This window comes from Phodopus roborovskii, unplaced genomic scaffold (genome assembly GCF_943737965.1).
Source record: "Phodopus roborovskii unplaced genomic scaffold, PHOROB, whole genome shotgun sequence".
Lineage (NCBI taxonomy): Eukaryota > Metazoa > Chordata > Mammalia > Rodentia > Cricetidae > Phodopus > Phodopus roborovskii.
Window position 1 is genome coordinate 20,971,558 of NW_026125295.1, and position 20,699 is coordinate 20,992,256.

At 36.8% G+C, this 20,699-nt stretch overlaps 1 protein-coding gene across 2 annotated transcripts in view; it reads left to right on the plus strand.

Moving 5' to 3' along the window:
• The window catches only part of Nck1 (NCK adaptor protein 1), a 51,440-nt gene that overhangs the window by 19,875 nt on the left and 10,866 nt on the right, over positions 1-20,699 (plus strand). The window contains exon 2 of one of the 2 annotated variants that reach the window (XM_051206345.1): positions 15,776-16,019. In XM_051206345.1, the coding sequence (XP_051062302.1) occupies positions 15,794-16,019 (226 nt within the window). In that variant the 5' untranslated portion in view covers positions 15,776-15,793. Of the gene's footprint in view, positions 1-15,775; positions 16,020-17,619; positions 17,750-20,699 lie in introns of those variants that run through there. The other variant, XM_051206354.1, reaches the window with a different exon arrangement.

Genomic DNA, 20,699 nt, shown 5'->3' on the forward strand with positions numbered 1-20,699 from the left:
TTGGTTTGGTTGATTACTGTCAGGTTGTTTACAGTCATCATAGAGGAAACTCCTTGCCAGAGCAATTAAATAACCTAATGCCAATTGTAAGAAACCATACTGCTCTGAATTATAGAACAGCTACATAAGAGAGAACAAAAGATTCAGGAAAAAAGTGAGTGTTTTGGCAAACTTCTAGAAATGAACAAAGACCAATATTAAAAATATGAATAAATGACATTGTCATTGAAAGTCTGGTTAACACAGGTGTGGATGTAACAATATTTTTACCAGAATCTTGGCATCAAATTGGCCTCTTCAGGAGGTAAATGTTTAACTTTTAGTAATTGGAACTTTTATCTCAGGTAAAAGAGAGCAGGAAATGGGTCAAACTTGCAGGGCCAGAAGGACAGAGAGGAAAATTAAAGCCAAAAGTTGCTAACGTAGCAATGAATTTGTGGGGACCTGATTAGTTCTTGCAATGGAGTACTCAGATTAACATTGCCCCAATCTTAGAAACAAACCATAAATGGATGTTTTTGGGAAAAATATTGCAAGGTGTTATACAGAATAGTCAATAACCATTCAGGTTGTACAAGAAGAGGGCACAGTAGCTGCGGATCTTTCAAAGGCACCAACAGCCCTACCTTTAAAATGGTTGACAGATAAACCTGTATGGGTTGCTCAGTGGCAACAGAGAAGCTGCAGGCCTTAGAACAGCTGGTACATGAGCAGTTAAATTCTTAGCACATTGATGAATCTACCAACCCTTGGAATTCTCTTGTATTTGTTGTTAAAAAGAAATCAGGAAAATGGAGAATAGTAACAGATGCAAGAGTTGTTAATAAGATGATTCAGCCAATAGGCTTTATACAGTCTGGAATTTCTTTGCCTTTTCTATTGCCTAAAGGATGGTCTCTTACAGTTATTGATTTAAAAGATTGTGTCTTTTCACTCCACTTTTATAAGAAAAAGATAGAGAAAAATTTGCCTATGTATAATAATTCTCAGCCTTCTAAGAGATAACCAGTGGAAGGTTCTCTCATAGGGAGGGTTAAATAGCCCCACCCTGTGCCAATATTTTGTAGATCAGCCATTGGAAGTGATATGTAATCAGTTTCCTCAATCTATAGATTACCATTACATGGATGACATTTAATTAGCTGACTCAAATGTAGATACTTAGAATGTTTGAAGAAGTAAAGAAAAGTTTGCCTTGTTGGGAATTACAAATTTTCTCCTAAAACACACACACACACACACACACGAACACGTACATGCACACACACACACACACACACACACACACACACACACACAGAGGAGATTTTAATAATTTAGGCTATATAATAGGTTTACCAAAAAAAAAAAAATTAGACCCAAAAGTTCTAAATTAGGAGAGATTGATTGCAGACTCTAAATGACTTTTAAAGATTGTTAGGAGATACTCCTACCTACAGTCCTCTATTAAGATAAAACCTTAATTTGTTCAAAATCTTAGAGGGTGACAGGGACCTAGTCTCAGGAAATTATCCGCTGAAGCTGAGAGAGAATTGGTTTTGGTGGAAGAGAAATTACAGAATGCACATGTGGATTGTGTGAATCCAGGACTTAAATAACCACATCCTGGTCATATTACCCTAGTGGAATTGTAATAAAGAGGGAAGATATTACCTTAGAATGGATCTTTTTACCACATAAACTGAGTAAAAAAATGAAAAACTTATGTGGAAAAGGTCTCTGAGTTGATTCTAAAATGAAATGAGATTTTTGTCAATTTTTGTCAATTTGCAGGAATAGACCCTGCAAAAATTTTAGTAGCTTTTACTAGTGATGGCATTGACAAATTATGGGTGGAAAGTAGACCTTGGCAAAAAGCGTACAGTAATTTTTTTGGGGGGAGAAATATCCAAATGCAAGAGAATTAAACTTACAAAGAAAACTAAGTAGATCCTTCCTTGCATTGTATGGGTAACGCCAATATCTGGAGCCCTACATTCTATACTGATCCAAACAAATCAGAAAAGGCAGGTTACACGTCAGAATTTAAGTAAAATGGATTTAACTCCTCATGATTCTGTACAAAAGTCAGAATTACATGCTACTCTCATGGTATTAATGGACTTTATGGAACCTCTCAACATAGTTACTGATTCGCAATATGCAGAAGGAGTTGTTTTACATATTGAAACCACTGAATTTATATCAGACAATACAGAATTGACTATTATTTATTACAAGAAATAATCAGGAAAGGAATCATCCTCTGCCTCTCTTTCCTCTCTCCCGCTGCTCCTGTCCCTAGAGGCCAGTCTTCCTCCTCCCCTTCCCCCTTTTTATGATCCCTTTCCCTAATTAAAAGAAAACCCTCTGCTTGAACCTTGTCCTGGCGTCTTTCTCCTGAGTGTTGATTTTCTTAAATTACAACAGTAAGCCCTGTCAGCAGTGATTGCTACCTGTTGCCTGCTGAGCTCCATCCAGCAGAACAGCACCAAAAGCATGCAGCCAGGAAGGATTTCTGTAACTGATCTGATGAATTGTTTGGTGACATGTATATTCAACAAATCATAAGGGCAGATTGCTCCAAGATTGACAAAGTTCTTAACCAAAAGTATGTAGATATATGAACACCTGAGTCAATTCTGCCATGAATTAAATAGACTTTCTGTAATACTTCAGATTGAAGACTATCCAGATAATTAAAACGCAAATGACAGCAAGTAAACAATGGATTCTTTTGTGCACTTATAACTCTTGAGAGTATTCTGCTATAGGCTATATGAGAAGACCGTTGACGATGGATGCATGTTTTATGAACAAGAAAATACTTTCTAGTAGTGTATCATTAAAGAGTCATCTGTAGCAAAACAAGCATTAGTGTAAACTGTTTTCACATGCTCTTTTTTATGCCATTAGTGCACAGAATTTGTGACAATATGACTTGCTATCCAGCTTTAATCCAGTTATAGTGTGTGTGTGTGTGTGTGTGTGCATGTGTGTGTGCCTCTCTTTCCACCTTTTCATGAGTTCTGAGCATTGAAAGGAATATAAGGAGTAAGAGACTGGAATTCAGAGCTTTTGCCTCTGAAGATTCATGAAGACAGAATTGTCATTTCAGTTTGATAGAGGTAAGATCTACTGGCTTGGCTGCTTTGTTTCTTTGGTCTTCAGCTAGAAGCTTGAACCCCAATATCAGTCTCTGTGGGTTTGTTTGTTTGTTTGTCTTTCTTTTTGGCTTTTCAAGACAGGGTTTCTCTGTATTGTTTTGGAACCTGGTTTGGAACCTGTCCTTAGACCAGGCTGGTCTCAAACTCACAGAGATCCACCGCCTTTGCCTCCTGAGTGCTGGGATTAAAGGTGTGTGCCACCACTGCCCGGCTAGATTAAGTACAAATATATCCAGTTCTAGCCATATCTGCCTAATGCATATTGCATTAATGACCAATGGTTTCAAAGCTTTTTAGTTCGATGCTTATCATTTCTTGAGGGAGTGGGTTCAGTGGTAATCAATTTCCTTAGCTTTTGCTCATTCAGTAAAGTTGTTTTTCCTGGCCTCACTTTTTAAGGTCAGTGTTGCCAGATAGAGAACTCTTAGTTAACATGGCATTTTCTTCTCACCTTTTCCCAGAATCTTGACTGTCAGTCTGGCTCTGGTAAGAAATCTGGTGATCCATTGTGTGTGTGGAGTTCCTTCTCTCTTACTCATACATTTCTTTGCTTTTGGCAGGTACTGATATAGCTTGGTGTAATAAATCACCCCTCAGTTAATTTATTCTGGATTTGTTTGAGCTTCTTAGAGGTATATATGTCTTTAATCAGATTTGTGAAGTGTTTGGTCATTATATATTTGGTCTCTCTGTCTTTTTCTGTTTGTCTGTCTCTTTGTCTCTTTCTTGCACATAGATAGATACCCAGAGAGACACACAGACACACATTCAGAATTCCTACATCCTTGGTTAGTTCTCTTGAGTGTTTCATACAGGTTCCATTTCCTTAGTTCACTTTTTCTCGGCCTTTGTTCTTCCCACTCCAGTTCATTTACCTTCATTTGTTACAGCCTTTCACATATGCTGATTATTCTGTCTAACCAAATCTGCCTTTGAATGTTTCCAGTGAACTTTTCAGCTCCAGAATTACTTTTAGGGTCAGTTTTATTTTCTGTCTCTTCGTTTTGCCTTTCTTCATGTCTTCCTTTAGTTTCTAGGGCATTTTTGAGGCAACTGTTTTGAAAGAAAGCATTATGTAGTTAAGTTTCTGTTGGCTTTCTCATATATACATACATACATACATGCATACATACATATGCTGTATTTTCTTATTCTCATACTTTGTGTGTATGTGTTTCCTCATGTATAGCATGAGTGCTGGGGCCAGAATTCAACCTTGGATGTCTTTTTTTTTTTTTGTAATGCCTAACAAAATCATATCAGGAAGCCTCTTGTGTTAGTATAAAGTATGTTGAAGAAACAGAATTACAACTGGAATCCCTTTTATGAGCAGTGTACTTGCTTGCTTTATCTTTATTCTAGTGTACATTTACTCAGTTAACATTTTCTGAATGAACAAGTGGATTTTATTTATTTGTTTGTTTGTTTGTTTGTTTGTTTGTTTATTTTGAGACAGGGTTTCTCTATATTGTTTTGGAGCCTGTCCTGGGACTCGGTGTATAGTCCAGGCTGATCTCTAACTCGCAGAGATTCACCTGTCTCTGCCTCCCAAGTGCTGGGACACCAATGCCCAGTGAACAAGTAATTTTTATGTGCCCAGTACCTATTGCTTTTTTTTCATCCTTCTGTTTTCTCATATTGGTTATGTATCCAAAGTAATTGTTCAAAAACGGATAGAATAGCATGGCATTTTGTTTTTCTATGCTTTAAAATTTTTTTATTTATTTATATTTTATGTATGAGTGCCATATATATATAGATTATATATATATAATCTACAGTCCAGAAGAGGGCATCAAATCCTATTACAGATAATTGTGAACCACTATGTGGTTGCTGGGAATTGAACTCAGGACTTCTGGAAGAGCAGCCAGTGCTCTTAACCTTTGAGCCAACTCTCTACCCCTGCTACCCTATTCTGAAAAGGGTCTGATCTTGATGAACATAGTGATAGAGGTCTAAAATTTCATTATTTGGGATTGGAGGTAGGATCAAAGTAGTTCGAAGCCAAGACCATCGTCAGCTGCATAGTGAGTTTGAGGCAAGCCTGGCCTACATGAGATTGCAGCTGACCAACCAACCAACCAACCAACCAACCAACCAACCAACCAACCAGAAAACAAAACCTAATCAAACCCAATGAAATAACTTGATTTTAATTCTCTTTATTTCTGATTTTTGTTTTGCAAGTAGTGGAATATTTCATTCATTTTGTTAATAATATTTATCAATATAAACTGTGATAAGATGTTATGTCTTAAAATGTTGACTATAGTAATCTTGTGGATTGCCTTCTCTTTTTTCATACTTACAGCATTTCAGAGTTATTGTTGATTTTCTCCTTTCATTATTTACTGAGAGATTTGTAACCCAAACAAATCTCAGCTGACTCAGCTACTTGAGTGTTATTATTTAGCTGATTCTTATCAGAAACAGGAACTTGTCAAAGTTATATGTTAAAGTACAGCAGATTCTAAAATTACATTTGTAGGTAACATGGTAGATTTCCCTTTAGACTCCCCACCTATCCCCATACCCTTCCCCACCTTCCCAAACAGTATCACATTGCTCATGACCTTTATCAATGGCAAACATTACCTTCCCTCTAAATTTGCTAGTTAGATGATTTATCTCCTTTTTGGGAGATAGTGTCTCATTGTGTAGTGCTTGTCCTGGAACTTTCTGTGTAGACCAGGTTGGCCTTGAACTCAGATTTGTCCACCTCTGTCTCCTGAGAGCTGGGATTAAAAGTATTTGATACCACAAGTAGCTGATTTGACAAACTTAATGTGAATATATATTAGCTGTTCCTAATTAATTTGTAGATAGGTAAAGTAGGCACAGAAATTGGTTTGGTGTACTTATTTATTAAGATTGGTAGTTGTCTAAGGGATCTATAAAGCTGAAACCGTTTTTGTAATAGTAGGGTGATAGTTTCTTTTTTATTGTGGATATTTAGTAGTCTCTGTTAAATATGATGGATATAACATAAAATGTGAATATTTGGAAGGTATACAAAATTTAGTGAGTATATATGGAATAACAATATAGGATCATGTATGGGGGTGACTGATCCTATGTATTATATATGTTATCCCAGTAGATGTTTTGTTCCATATTTAGTTTATTTAAATACAATAAACACCTTTTTTGGTGTGAATGAGTTTTAAAATACTTACAAAGGTAAGTCAGAGAGATAAGCATGGTTATATTGGGAAGAATAGAGGTCTAATGGAACATAAACATCTCTCCTCAAATTGGTTGTAGTAGTCCTAGTAGAAAACGAAACATAGGCAAAGACTGGGGATTTCCATTGTAACCGTATAGGTCCTCTGGGTCATTTTCTCAGCATCAGCCATGTAAAAGCTAGTTGCTAAGATGTTCTTTATTGTTTAAGGGGGTAGGTAATTTGCTTTCTGTTATTCATCTGTCCTGTTGGGCTCCAACGTGTGTGTGTGTGTGTTTATGCGTATGATACAGGGGTGTGTGTGCATCATTTCTCAGGAGCTGTCCACCTTGTGTGTTTGTGATAGTATCTCTTAGCCTGAAACTCACTGATTGTACTAGGTTGGCTGACCTAGGAATCTGCCTGTCTCTGTTTTACCAGAGCTGGGATTACAAGTACACAGCCATTTCCAGCCTTCCTTTTTACATGGGTCCTGTGGATTGAATTTAAGTCCTCATGCTACATTTTGAGCTATCTTCCCTGTCCCTACCATTCCGTTTCTATAAGAATAGGACCAAGGCTAGGCCCCATCAACCCCACCTCAGTCTCAAGGTGTTCAGAGCACTGTATCTTCTAGTTAGCTTTTTATTGCTGTATTGATGCACAGATTCAATTTAGGACACTTGGAAGTGTGTTAAGTAGAAAGGAATTTCATTAGCAGAACACAGGAAGGCATCAGTGTTGGACGGTGGCCAATTGCTCCACCTAGTGGAAGTATAGGTAAATGATTAAGAATCCTTTGCACATGAATTTCTCCAGGTTTGTTTTCTCCTGGGAGTGCTGCTACAAATGACTTATTTTTGAAATTGACTTTGCTTTCTTTTAAGCCAACACTATAGCTTGATCCTTTTCAGAAAGATAGGTGTGCCCCTGTGAACAATTGGATTCATGTTGAGTGTGGGGGTGTGTGATATAGTCTGAGCAAAAAAGTAATTTTTAGATAAATTTGATAAATAGGGGTTTAGAAATGTAGGCTAAGTTTAACTGGAAGCCACTGCTAAAGTAGGTAGCATCTTAGAACAGAGGTTGTAGCCAGGTGCCCATGCCTTAATGCCAGCACTTGGGAAGAAGAAGCAGGAAGATCTCTGGGAATTTAAGGCTAACCTGGTTTACTGAGTGAGTTCCAGGACAGCAAGAGCTGCATAATAGAGAGACCATGTCTCAAAACAACAAAAAGTTGTACGTATGTATATTTTTTATAGGTCATAGTTACAAGTTAATATTGAGAGAGCTGTAAAATAAGCTTAGTTCTGTCAGAAGATTAAATCTAAGAGAATTTGTTTTGAGTTCTTTTTTATGTAAACCAATAAATTACCATGAGGAGCATACTATTTTACATTTAATATTGCTAGAAACAAATAGAAAGGTATGTTAGGGACAGGGTCAAAAGTTTTGAGTTAATTCTTTCCTAGAATTTAATTTTATATTTTAATTGTACAGAATTTTTAGAATGAATTGTAGTTCAGGAATTAAGCTGTACATTCTTTGATCTCTTTATAGTGATTTTTAGAAATTCTTTAGACATATATCAAAAAAAGTCTTTGAACACATGACAAAGAATCGTTACTTACCAGTTAAGAATATACATATATAAATGATAAGAACTTTAAAAACATTTTATATATTTTAAGAATTTCATATGTAAATACTATAGTACAGTGTTTTGTTTTTTCCTGAAAAAAAAAAATTCTGATGTGTATGGATGTTTTGCTTGCATGAATGTTTTTGCACCATGCACTTGCTTGGTGCTCGTGGAGGCCAGAAGATTTAGGATCCTCATGAAACCACGGTACAGAAGGTTGTTAGCCTCTGTGTGGGTGCTGGGCATTGAACCAGAGTCTCTGCAAGGAAAGTGATTCCCTCCAGCCCTCATGTTGCAATGAGGATGAATAAAGCAAGATTAATTATGTTCTATACCAAGTTAAGACAACAGTAATAATTGACGTATTATAGTGGGGTCACCAAGCTTTTTTAAAAGTGACTTTATAATTTAAATAAGTTGCCCTTACACAAACTATTAATTTACCCTAGTTTAAGACATTGTGAACAAATAAAATCCCTAATTGTTATAAACCTTCATTGATTAGAGTTTCTCTAAATTATTGGCCTATGCTAGGAAGAATTATAATTTAGTCTCTATAGGTAGGTTTGTATGTGGGTACACATGTACAATGACACGTGTGCCGGTCAGAGGACAACTCTGGAGTTGTTTCTGTTCTACCACTCATTTAAGTAGTTAGTAAATTGGTTTGAGATAGGAGCCTAGAACTTTTGACAACCTTCTTCTCTTTGTCTTCCGAATATTGCAGTTATAGGCCAAATTTGTGATGGGGGATGTACTATAGGAAAGATGAATCTGGTTTCTTATTCTGCAATGGATAAAGACAAGGAAGGGTGCTAGGGAATGATACTGTGTCTATAAAGAATAAAACTTTGTCCTCAAGGTATTCCCTGTAGACAGCAGGAAGCTGGGCAGTGGTGGTTCACACTTTTAATCCTAGGACTTGGGAGGCAGAGGCATCTCTGATTTTGAGGCCAGCCTAGTCTACAGAGCTAGATCCAGGAAGTCTAAGGCTGTTATAGAAGAGAAACCCTGTCTTGAAAAACAACAACAGAGGAAGAAGAAAAAAGAAAGAAAGAAAGAAAGAAGAAGAAGAAGAAGAAGAAGAAGAAGAAAGAAGAATATGGAAGAGTGAATAAATAAAAAGAATGGTGTTATCAGGAGACATAAAATATGCTAGCCAAGAAGAATTTGCAGGTTCAAGGCCAACCTGAGCAACTTTACTTAGACCCTGTCTCAAAAGATCCTAAAAAGCCTATTGATGTAGTTGGTAAAGTGTACTTTCATGTGGAGGAGGCCCTGGATTCCAGAACCACCACCACCACCAAAGAAAAAGGAACTGTGTTTCAATTTAATTGGTCTTTACTGGCTTATGAATGTGTATATATTTGAAAATACTGCTTAGTAGGTGTTAATAGACTATTTTAAGACCTCAAAACACTACAAATTCCTCCAGTGGTGATATTTGGCAAAATAGTATAGTATCACAACCAGAATATTAATGTTGAAACAGTCAGTATAGCGTATTTTTAAAAAATCTGTAATGTTGCTATTGTGTAGCTGCTGTGGTTTCTAAGTCTCAGAAGTCCATGTGTTAGTCTTGCTTCCCAGTCCTTGGTGCTATTGGGAAGATGGTAAGGTCTAGAGAGCAGTCTCTGGGTCATTTTGAGGATGGAAGGGAAGTTTAGCTCCCTTCCTTTCTCTTTTGCTTCTTGGTCATGAAGTACGTGGCTCTGTTCACCCATGTGCTTCTGACCTCTTGGTGTGCTCCTATGCTCCACGGGCCCAAAGCACTCGTGCTAGACAGTTATGAACTGATACTCTCAAAACTGTGAGCCAGAGATAATGCTTGAGCTCATAAGCTGACTTAACAAAATCACCGTACCCCCTGAGTTTCTTACTCTCTTTGTTTGGTAAGTGCTCTCTAGTCACTAGTTCTACTTCTACAACTTGCCATTCTAGTAAATGGAATCATGGAGTAAGTAATCGTTAGTATTGTTTTTTTTTTTTTCACTCTATTACCTTAGAACCTTATCCAGGTTTTGTGTATCACTCTTGCTCCATTTTGGTTTGTATTAACCACAGTTTTTAAAGTCAGTCATCTATTAAAGGATATCAGTATGGCTCTTTTTGAAATTACATAGAAATTTGATAGGAGCATATGAACACAAGTTTTATAGAAACATCCAGGATGGCAATCTTAGTGTATAGTGGTTGTACACTTAGTTTTACTAGATACGGATGGCTGTCTTCCATCATAGCTATACCATTGTACATTTTTATCTGCTATGTATTAATGATCCATATTTGTATAAGCATTTGTTGTTGTTAGCCTTTTAAGTAGCCATTCTGATAAGTATATAGGCATTTTACTGTAGCTCTAATGGCTAATGAATATCTTTTTGTGTACTGATGCTATCTCTATATCTTCTTCAGTGGATGCTTTGTTATGTCCCCTCCCTCTTCTTTTCTTTTCCTTTCCTCTCCCTCACCCTCTCCTCCCTCTTCTCTGCTTCCCTCCCCTCCTCCTCCCCTCCTCTCTGCTCCTTTCCCCCCTCTCCCCTCTTCTCCTCCCCTGCCCTTCCCTCCCTTCCCCTTCCTTTCTTTTTTGACAGGATCTTGCTGTTTTGCTCTGGCTAGCCTAGAACTTGCTATGTGGATCCTGGCTAATGTCAAACTTGGGACAATCCTACCTCTGTCTCTCAAGTGCTCAAGTTATAGGTGTGCATCACCACACCATAACCAGCAATATCTTCATGTCTTTTCCTATTTTTCTCATTTATTTTATGGATCTCAACTGTTGATATCAAGTCTGCCTAACATCATGACCAAAAGCAAATGTGGAGTTAGTTCATTTACACTTACATATCATAGTCACTCATGGAGGGAAGTCAGGGTAGGAACTCAAGGCAGGAACCTGAACTCAGGAATGGAAACAGAGGCCATGGGAGGAGTGTTCACGCCTTTAGTTCTGGTACTTGGGAGGTAGAGGCAGGAGAGTCTTAATGAGTTTGAGGTCAGCCTCATGTTCAGAGCTAGTTCCAGGGCAGCCAGGGCTACACAGAGAAACCTTGTCTCCAAAAAAATAAAAAAGCAAGAAACTGATTGCTTGCTCCTCCTGATTTGCTCAGCCTGTTTTCTTACAGTATCCATCACCACTGCCCATTGTGAGCTGGGCCCTTCTATATCACTCATTTAAAAAAAGAAGAAGAAGCCCAATAGGCATACTCAGTTCTGATGGGAACATTTTCTCTGTTGAAGCCCCTTCTTAGATGACCCAGTTGTGTCAGGTTGATTGCAGAACACTAGACGCATGCGCGCGCGCGCACGCGCGCACACACACACACACACACACACACACACACACACACACACACACACACACACGCTACTTGCTTAAACCTGTTCACCGATTTGGGGGGATTTGACGTCTTTACTGTTTAGTTTTCTAGTCTATGAACACTTATTTAGGTCTTCACAACTTTTCAGCATATACATTCTTTACATGTTTTATTAGATTTCTCTCATTTTTCCTTTTCATTTCTGAGTTATCATAGATATTTTTGTTTATTTTTGCTGTACTGGTGATTGAATTCAGGGTCTCAAAAATACTAGGCAAGAACTTCACCACTTCTAGACTGAATTTTGCTAAGTTGTCTAGGCTGGCCACAGACTTGGAATGTCTACTCAGCCTCTTGAGTAGCTGAGGATTACAAGTGTGCACTGTCACACCCAATATGTGTTTTTAATTTTGGTGCTCATGTGTTCATTATTCTTATAGAGCTTTGGTTGGTTTTTGCAGATTGGGCTTGTGTTCTGAAGTCTAGCTTCATGCTGTGATAAGAACTTGGAGCACCATCTACTTTGCAGGCCAAAGCCAGGGTGTGGTGGTGGATGGTGGTCTCTTGAGTCCTGAGGGTAAATCCAGATTGTGCAATAGTGAGACCTGTCTCAAAAAAATTAAACATTCAACAAAATTACTTTGTTTGGATTATCCAAAGGGGAAGTTCAAGTCTGTATAGGAACAGTCATTACTAACTTGAGTTTTAATTTCTTTATTTATGTAGTAACTTAAGGCTTTAGAACCATGTTATTTCCAATGGTTTTTCATTTCATAACCTTTTATTTTTTGAGATATGGTCTCATGGCAGCCAAACGTGACAGTATTTTTCTGTGATCCTTTTCTGTGATCCTTGTGTCAGCCTCCTAAGTGCCAGGACTATTGGCATGAACCACCACTTCCATCTCTTAATAATATTTTTTAAACAGTATTAGATGATTTGTTTGTTTTTATGAATTCTTTGGCATTGTCTCTGCAGTCGTGAGTCTCCAAAGGAAGATTTGTTTTATTTCTCCTTTCTGATCTTCTGATCTGATCCTTCCCTTCCTCCCTCTCTGAATGGAGCATCCAGTGGTGAGAGGGTAGCTTTTCACTGTTGTTGATTTTCACTTGACAGTAAATAAATAGCTGTTCCCTTGTCTTTAAATGTGGCTTTAGTTGTTGGGTTTTTGTGTATGCTGTATCAAGCTGAGGAGTTTCCCTTCTGTTTCTGTTTTTCTGTAAATGTTTGTCATGAATGGATATTAAAGTTTGCTAAAAGTTTTTTTTTTTTTTTTTTTGGTATTTGTTCATGATGTTTTTAAGCTTGTTAATGTGGATTATATGGATGAATTTTAAGTATCAAACGATACTTGTATCATGGACAATTAATTATCACTTGATCCTGGAACATTAAGTCTCTTTAAATACTGCTAATTATTTTTGTTTATATTTTACTAGGAGTTTTTGTATCTATATTTCCAAAGTATATTGGCAAGTAGTTCTTTTGGGGGTGGCATTTTTAAATTTTGAATTTATTTTGTTAGAGGGCTTTTCAAATATCCCTGTGTTGGGTATATTGTGGTGATTTGTGTTTGGGAAGAACTTGTCTGATTCTTCTAAGTAATCAAATTTGCATGTATAGAGTTACTTGTGGTATTCCCTGTTACCCCTTTTATCCTGTGGTATCTCCTCTCCATTGCCCTGTTTCTCCCTCCCTCAGTCTTTCCTTCCTCATTCTAAATATGCACCACTATCTTTTATTTTCTTTTTTTCTGAAGGAGGAGAGGGCTTGTAGCCCAGGCTGTCTTTGAACTCCATATTTATTGGAGAATGACCTTGAACATCTGATCTTCTTGCCAGGATAACAGACAGGTGTGTACTGCCATTATATGGTACTGGTGATTGAACCCAAGACCTCATGTGTGCTAGCTGAGCATTCTACCAATGGAAGTATATCTCCAACTCCTGTTGATTTTTTTTTTTTTTTTTTTTTTAATAAGACAGGTCTCTCTTTGTAACCCTGGCTGTCTTAGAATCCATTATATAAAAGCAAGCTGGCCTCAAACTCATAGAGATCCGCCTGCCTCTGCCTCTGCCTCCTGTTGCTACAAGTAAATATAAAGAAAAGATACTTATTAACTCTTAGTTTTAGAAGCTGATAGAAAATTCTAGATTTATGCAGTCCCATTGGTTTTTACTCTGTATTCCCGTTGACTACAGCGAATATGGCAAATGGCATGTGTGTTACGAGAGGAACACAAGGTAAACTGAAGGCAAAAGAATGTATGTGCCAGGGCCACTTGGCAGCTCATTGAGAACCCATTAGAACAACATTAATCTCTTCCAAGGCTGCACATCTGACATAATTAACTTCCATTAGGCCTCAACTCTTAAGGTTCCATTTAGTACTTTCATATTATAAACTAAACCTCTTTGAACCCTTACAAGACAAAGTTTTTGACACACATTTTGAGCTACTGATTTCTAGTTTGATTCCAGCTGGTAAAATGGCTACAGTTGTTCACATCTCATACCAGGTTTGCTTATGAGAAAAAAAAAAAAATCTAAAACAATTTCTTACTGTTTTTCAAGAACCATATCTTTTCTCCGAAGGCTCTTTTCCTTGCATTTAATTGGCCTTAAAAGTTCAGTTTGCCAGCCCTACAGACTACAGCCAGGATATCTGAATCTTCTTCGAATCCCCCATGACAGCGCCCCTTACCAGCAGGAAGTAGTTTGGAAAGAATGATGCCCAAATTCCCAAATATTGTGTATAAATGTTTGTTTTCTTTTAATTGGACTTTGTTATATAAAATTAAATAAAATAATAAAAAAGTTCAGTTTGCTTGTAATTTTTTTCTTTTGAAATGATGTATATAAACAAATATAATTTCTTCTTGATTTTAGTAGAATTTGCCTGTAAAATCTTCTTGCCTTGGTATTGACAATATAGGAAGATTCTTTAATACTAACTCAATTATTTTTTCACATAATTTCATCACTGTATTTCATTATTTTCAAATTTAGTTATAAGGTAGGTTGTGTTGCCATTCTCTTTGACTGGTTGCAGGATGTAGTTGTGCTTCCTGATATTTGCATGTATTTTTCCTTTGTTTTATTGATTAATATAGCCAGAATTGTTTAATTAGAAGGGGAGTGACTAGATTAACCCAAGTGCTAAACACTCTTCTACCGCTGGGTTATGATTGGTAGCCCTGATTTTAACTAAACATCTTCTTTTTTTTTTTTGCCAGTTACATGAAAGTTTTAAATAATTTTTAAGCCAGTTCACACAGCAATGGTCTTTATCCCCTCCCTCCCTCCCTTTCTGTTTGTTTGTTTGGTTTTGGTTTTGAAACAGGGTTTCTCCATGTAGTCATGGCTGTCCCGGAACCCTCAAACTCACAGAGATCCACTTGCTTCTGCCTCCCAAGTGCTGGGATTAAATGTGTGTGCCACCACTGCCCAGCTATTTTTAACATTTTTAAATTCAGAAAACTTTAAATTATTATTTGTGTGTGGTATATATGTGTCATATGAAGTTACTAGGGGTTGTCAGCTGCCTGAGGATTGGTACTCTGAAACAAATCTCAGTCCTCTGGAAAAGCAGGAAGTGCTTTTCATACACATTTATCAGTGTCCTTGGTTCTCAATATGAAGAGTGGCATAAAAGATATAAGATATATAGCATAGGCTAGCCTCAAAGTTGTGATGCTCTTACCTCAGCCTCCAAATGCTGAAATTAACAGATTAATCTTTCTTTAGCCCAATAGTGATAATTTCACATGTTGCATTTATATTCATGTTTAGAAGGAACACTTTATATGTGCCTGTTATATCACACTTACTAATATAATGTCAGTTATTCTCTAACCTTGATAATGTTTTTGTCTGATTGTTTTATTATTGAGGTAAATATGTTAAAGATTATCCTTTATAATAATGGATACCAATATATTTTAATTTTGTGCTTTCTGACTATTTGGGAAGGAAAATGTGTTCAGAGAATGTCTCTGTCATTTGGTACATAAAAGTTTTATTTTATTAAGGAGGACTTTGAATCATAATGTATAGTGATTTTCATTGCTAATGGTGGTTTAAATTGTAAAGTTAGTTTATGTAACTCCATATAGAAACCATGCTGTTATGTGTTTTTCATATACCACTTTTAACTCTTTGATGTTCTTAGATTTTTTTTTTTGTAGTATTGGGAGTTGAACTCAGAGCCAATCATATGCTAGGCATATACTCTACTGCTGAACTATATACAGCTTCAGCCTCTGTCTCTTGTTTTGTATATTGGTTTTGAGATAAGGTCTTACTATGTAGCTCAGTCTAGCTTCAAACTCAGTATGTAGCCAAGGTTGGCCTTAAACTTGTGAAGGTCCTCTTACCTCAGCCTTTTGAATGTTTGGATTGTAGATATCTGTGCTTTTAAATGTTTAAGCATGTCCTTTTGGAAAAACATGTAGAAAGTTAGTACTTCAGCAACATGTAAAAACATGTTCTATGTGTTACAGTACTAAAGCTGCTGAAAGATGGCTGAAGAGACAGTGGTGGTGGCCAAATTTGACTATGTGGCACAGCAGGAGCAGGAGCTGGATATCAAGAAGAATGAGAGGTTATGGCTTCTGGATGATTCTAAATCCTGGTGGCGAGTTCGGAATTCCATGAATAAAACAGGCTTTGTCCCTTCCAACTATGTGGAAAGAAAAAACAGTGCTCGGAAAGCATCTATTGTTAAGAATCTGAAGGACACCTTAGGTAAGTTGTAAGTTGTTTGACATTGAAAGAAAACACCAGCTTTCATTTTAGATGGGTTCTGGAGCTTAGTTCTTTAAACACAATCCTTAAGGCAGTGTGCAGAGTTGTCTGGGAAAAGCCAGAACTGTCATGTTAGCTAGGTATGTAAGTTGAGTTTTAAGAGCCTAGTGAGGATCCTCTTTGCAGTTTTATATAACTCTAGGCCCACATTCAAATGGCACTAATGAGCAGAACTAACTTTGACCTTCTCGCAACAGCTTCTTGAGTAGTAAATACCTCATGGAGTTTTGATTTACAGAAAATTTGCCTCAATTGAGATAGGGAAAAGTACATGAAAAGAGGGGTTTTTTTTAGGGGGGGAGGATTTCCTCTGTATTGCTTTGGAGTCTGTCTGTCCTGGAACTAGCACTGTAGACCATGCTCACCTCGAACTCACAGAGATCTACCTGCCTCTGCCTCTCTGCCTCCTGAGTGCTGGGACTAAAGGCATGTGCCACCAACGCCTGGCTCTGAAAAGAGTTTTATACCAGTGGGTCATTGCTGTGTATTTGCATCTGTAGAACCGGTCACTTTCCTATTTTGTTGTCATTACCTTTCTTTCTGTTTATCTTTGTTTTAAATTTTTGCTGGCCTCTATTAGGGCCAGAGGCAGAGGAACCTCCTTCACCCTGACCCTGGTTAAACTAAAGGAAGGAAGGAAGGTGAAGACTGACCTCCTCCCCTTTCTTAATTTAACTTTCCTTGATGGACAGGAAGGAATTGGGAGGTACAGACATTTAATTTTGGTGTTCAAGGAGACATGCTATTGCTTGTTTGTAAAAAGGGGGAAATGTTTTCTTGGAGACAGTTTGGGGCTAGCATGACTGACATTATTATTAAACAGTATTTAAAATTCTTAATGCACAATAATTGTTGGCAATATAAATGTTTAATTTTTAACTTGTAAGATACAAAAGATAAAATGTAGTACAATTCAAACAACAGTGAAATACTGATTTTTTTTTATAGTTCCTACATGAAGACATTTCTGGTATACTCAATATTTTAATATCTGCAGTCAATGTGGCATTTGACCAGTTAACTTCTTGTCTTTTTTGGGAACCTCTGTTAACTTTAATTACTACAGTTGTGGCTGTCTGCATTCCCCAAAGTTTGGAAATGCTACATTAAATTACTGATTTTTGATGAAAATAATGTTGCAAATCTAGGTTTTGTATCAAATAATCTAACTCCCCTCTTTTTCCCCAGAATATCTGCACCCCATTTTGTACCTTAAATCCCAAATAATTTAATGAATTTGTTTCACAGTTGTGAAACAATTGCTAGTAGAGACATTGTCTGAAAGTTAAGGAAAAAGAGGAGTTATAGGAAAAGAAGAATGTATATATACATTTTTAACTATTAGAAATACAACAACTTTAATATTTTCTTTGAAAATGAGTGAATTGTAACTCACATTTTTGCTGCCACCATGAGATACTTGTTGTACAAATTATTTTATGGTTTAAGGAGAAACAGTATTGGAAAGAGAAGCCTTGGTTTTGAAAATGTTTCTATTGCTTGGGTGTGGGCCAGGTCACATGGATTGGGTGTGGGAAGTTTCAGGGTTACAGAGCAGACCAGGAAGCTCACTGAAATTATCCCGGAGCTGTGTCAACAAACTCCCGAAAAGAGAACACAGAATTTTTTATTCAAAATGGATTGGTTAAACATCTTTAAAGGGATTTTCAGTAAGTTATTCTGTTTATTAAGTCCATCATTTTCTTGTTATATGTTTTATGTTGGATTATTTTTTTTTCCTTTTGTGAATTAAGAAGAAAACTATATGTCGAGAACTCAGTGTGTGTATATAAGCTGGTACTTTATGTTGTTTATGTAACGTAAGATAAATGACTGGTAGTCTTTTCAGTGCTATTAATTTGATCTGGTAAATAATTTTAAAGTGTTTCATCATGAATGCTTAATAAATTAGGAGAGAATATACATGATTTGGATGTGATGTAGATTATTGTAGTTTAGTAACTGTAGAACCTAGCACAGGCATTTGAAGTGAAATGAGTCAGTTGTGAATAAATTCTTTTACTCTTGACCTTTAAAGTAAGTTTTTTTTTTTTTTTTAAACTAGGTTTTACTTGAGATTTTTTTGGATTAATGTCAAGATAATATTTAATAAGAATTCTAATAAACTTAAGTACTGATTTATATAAGTAAAATACTGTTCTAATTTAGCTCTGCTGGCGGCATGTTTATGATAATCATGTGCTTGATTGGATTTCTTTGAATATTTGCTAAGTGTACAACCATGTAGAAATTATCCTAGAAAACACGCGCGCGCGCGCACACACGCGCACACACACACACACACACACACACACACACATACACACACAGCCTAAGGAAACAAAGTATAACCTAGTGAGAGATCCCAAGGGAAAGGGCAAAACAAAAGAGTAAGCACTTTATTGGAAAAGAATGTGGTTTTTGTAATTCGTGGGCTCCTTTGTTTCCTTACTTAGCTTTGATGGCAGTGGTTCTGGGCTATCTCTTCTAACTCCTAACTCCTATTTACTTTTTAGAGAGCAAATACATTTTTAGATCTTTGAAGCTCCAGTTTTAAAGTTAATATTCTTTAAACATGGTGTGTGTGTGTGGGGTATATGTGTATAGAGGTGAAATGATAAAAGGAGATGCCATCCTCAGGAACACCATCCACCTCTTTCTAAGGGGACAAGTTTGGTCTGGAGCTCACTGACTAAGCTACATTGGCTGACCAGCAAGCAAGCTGAACGATTGAGTTACCATACTTGGCATTTTTCCTTTTTTACACTGGTTCTGGAGAGCCAGCCTAGACTCTTATGCTTGTAAGGCATACTGAGGCTTCCCTTTAGCTCTTTATTCATTAATTTATGAACATATTTTTAATGGAGAATCTAATGCAAGCTGTACAAAAAATGAACTTCATGGGCTGGCAAGATCGCTTAGCATTTGCCATCAAGCCTGACAACTCAAATTCAATCCCCAGAGCCCATGTGGTGGAAGGAAAGAACTGATCCCTACAAATTCTCAGAACTCAACATATTCATGTGCACATACATACACACACACCAAAATAAATGAACGGATAATGTAATAAAGTCATTTTTAATTTATATGAAATACTAAGTCTCATAGAATCTTGTGGGGAGTTAGATGATAGCCATTCATTAATAATGTAGTAGGCTTCAGTTTAGATGTAATTATTAACAAACCAGAAATGGTGTTAAAAGATCACATACATCTATAAAGCTTATATTATTGAACAGTGATTCAGTGTATCAACTTACAAATTGAGTGAAGAGTTGTTCTCTCTACTGGGTCTTAGGAATTTGACAGTTAATCTTAACTGCATCTGTAGTCCAAGAGCTAAGATTTTAGTTTTGTAAACAAAATAACTCCTTTTCTGAATCCCTGTAATATTCATGTTTATTTTACTAGCACCTTGTCAGTAGAGACAGGCTATTCATTCACTTATTTCTGAATGGACTTGGAAAATAGTGAAAACAGCATTATGTATTTGTTGTTTGGTAGCCAGAATACTTTGAAAACTAAAATTACAATGTTTATCATCTTAGATAAAACTATTATAAGCTGTGATTTATCTCATATAGGTGAACAGATAAAGTACAAAATAAAAATCTGTAATGGAAAGAATAGCATATATTTGTATTTATAATAATTTAGTTCTACTCCTAAATAAACTGTGTACTATCCCTGTAGCCTAATATGTGTGTGACTAAACTTTTTATTTCCTGTTTGGGTAAAGAAAACAGTTGGGAAAGACTTAGATAATCCTGGAAAGTACCTTCAAACTCTAGAAGTCTTACAGTCTTGGCAATCAAATAATTGTGTTCTGTGTGTCATGGGAATCGGGGAAGTTCACAAGGGAGAAATTGGTTTTGAAAAAATGAGAATGTAAGAACAGAGTGAGATGACAGTTCACTGAGAAATCAGAGGCAACAGTAGCAGTTTCTTTGTCCATTCTGTTGAACATTTACTTAGTGATTCGGATGAAGGAAGACAGATACTGGGAGCAATAAAAGATAAGAATCAGCCTGGGAATGGCTGACACAAAGAAAATAATTTAGTAAGAAGTGCTGTGGTTAAGTAGGTGCAAAAATCCTTTGTGACCTTTATTCAAGTCTAGTGCTCAGGTGAGGGGATGTAGTGGGTTCCTTAAATTTGTTCTGGCCAGTTAAAGTGGCAGTTTGGCCACTTGGGATCTGATGCTTCCAGGTTCTGGCATCAAGCTTATTAGGAATTTGAAATTGGTTTATATAAGGAGTTATTGGTACAAAGATTTGCTTGAGAAGGAAAAAACACTATCACACAAAGATCATGTTCACAGTTCTTACTCAGATTCTTTAAAGTAAGTCTTTGCTATGTAGACCAGGCTGGCCTGGAACTCAGAGATCTGCCTGCCCCTGCTTCTATAGAGTGCTGAGATTCAAGGAGTGTACCACTGTACTTAGTTGGTTCTTAAAAACTTTTGAGGAACTTAGAATGCATTGTTTTTGTTAAAGCCATTGCTGGAGGGGACTGGAGAGATGGCTCAGTGGTTGAGAACACTGACTGCTCTTCCAGAGGTCCTGGGTTCAATTCCTAGCACCGACATGGAGGCTCACAACCCTTTATAACTAGTTC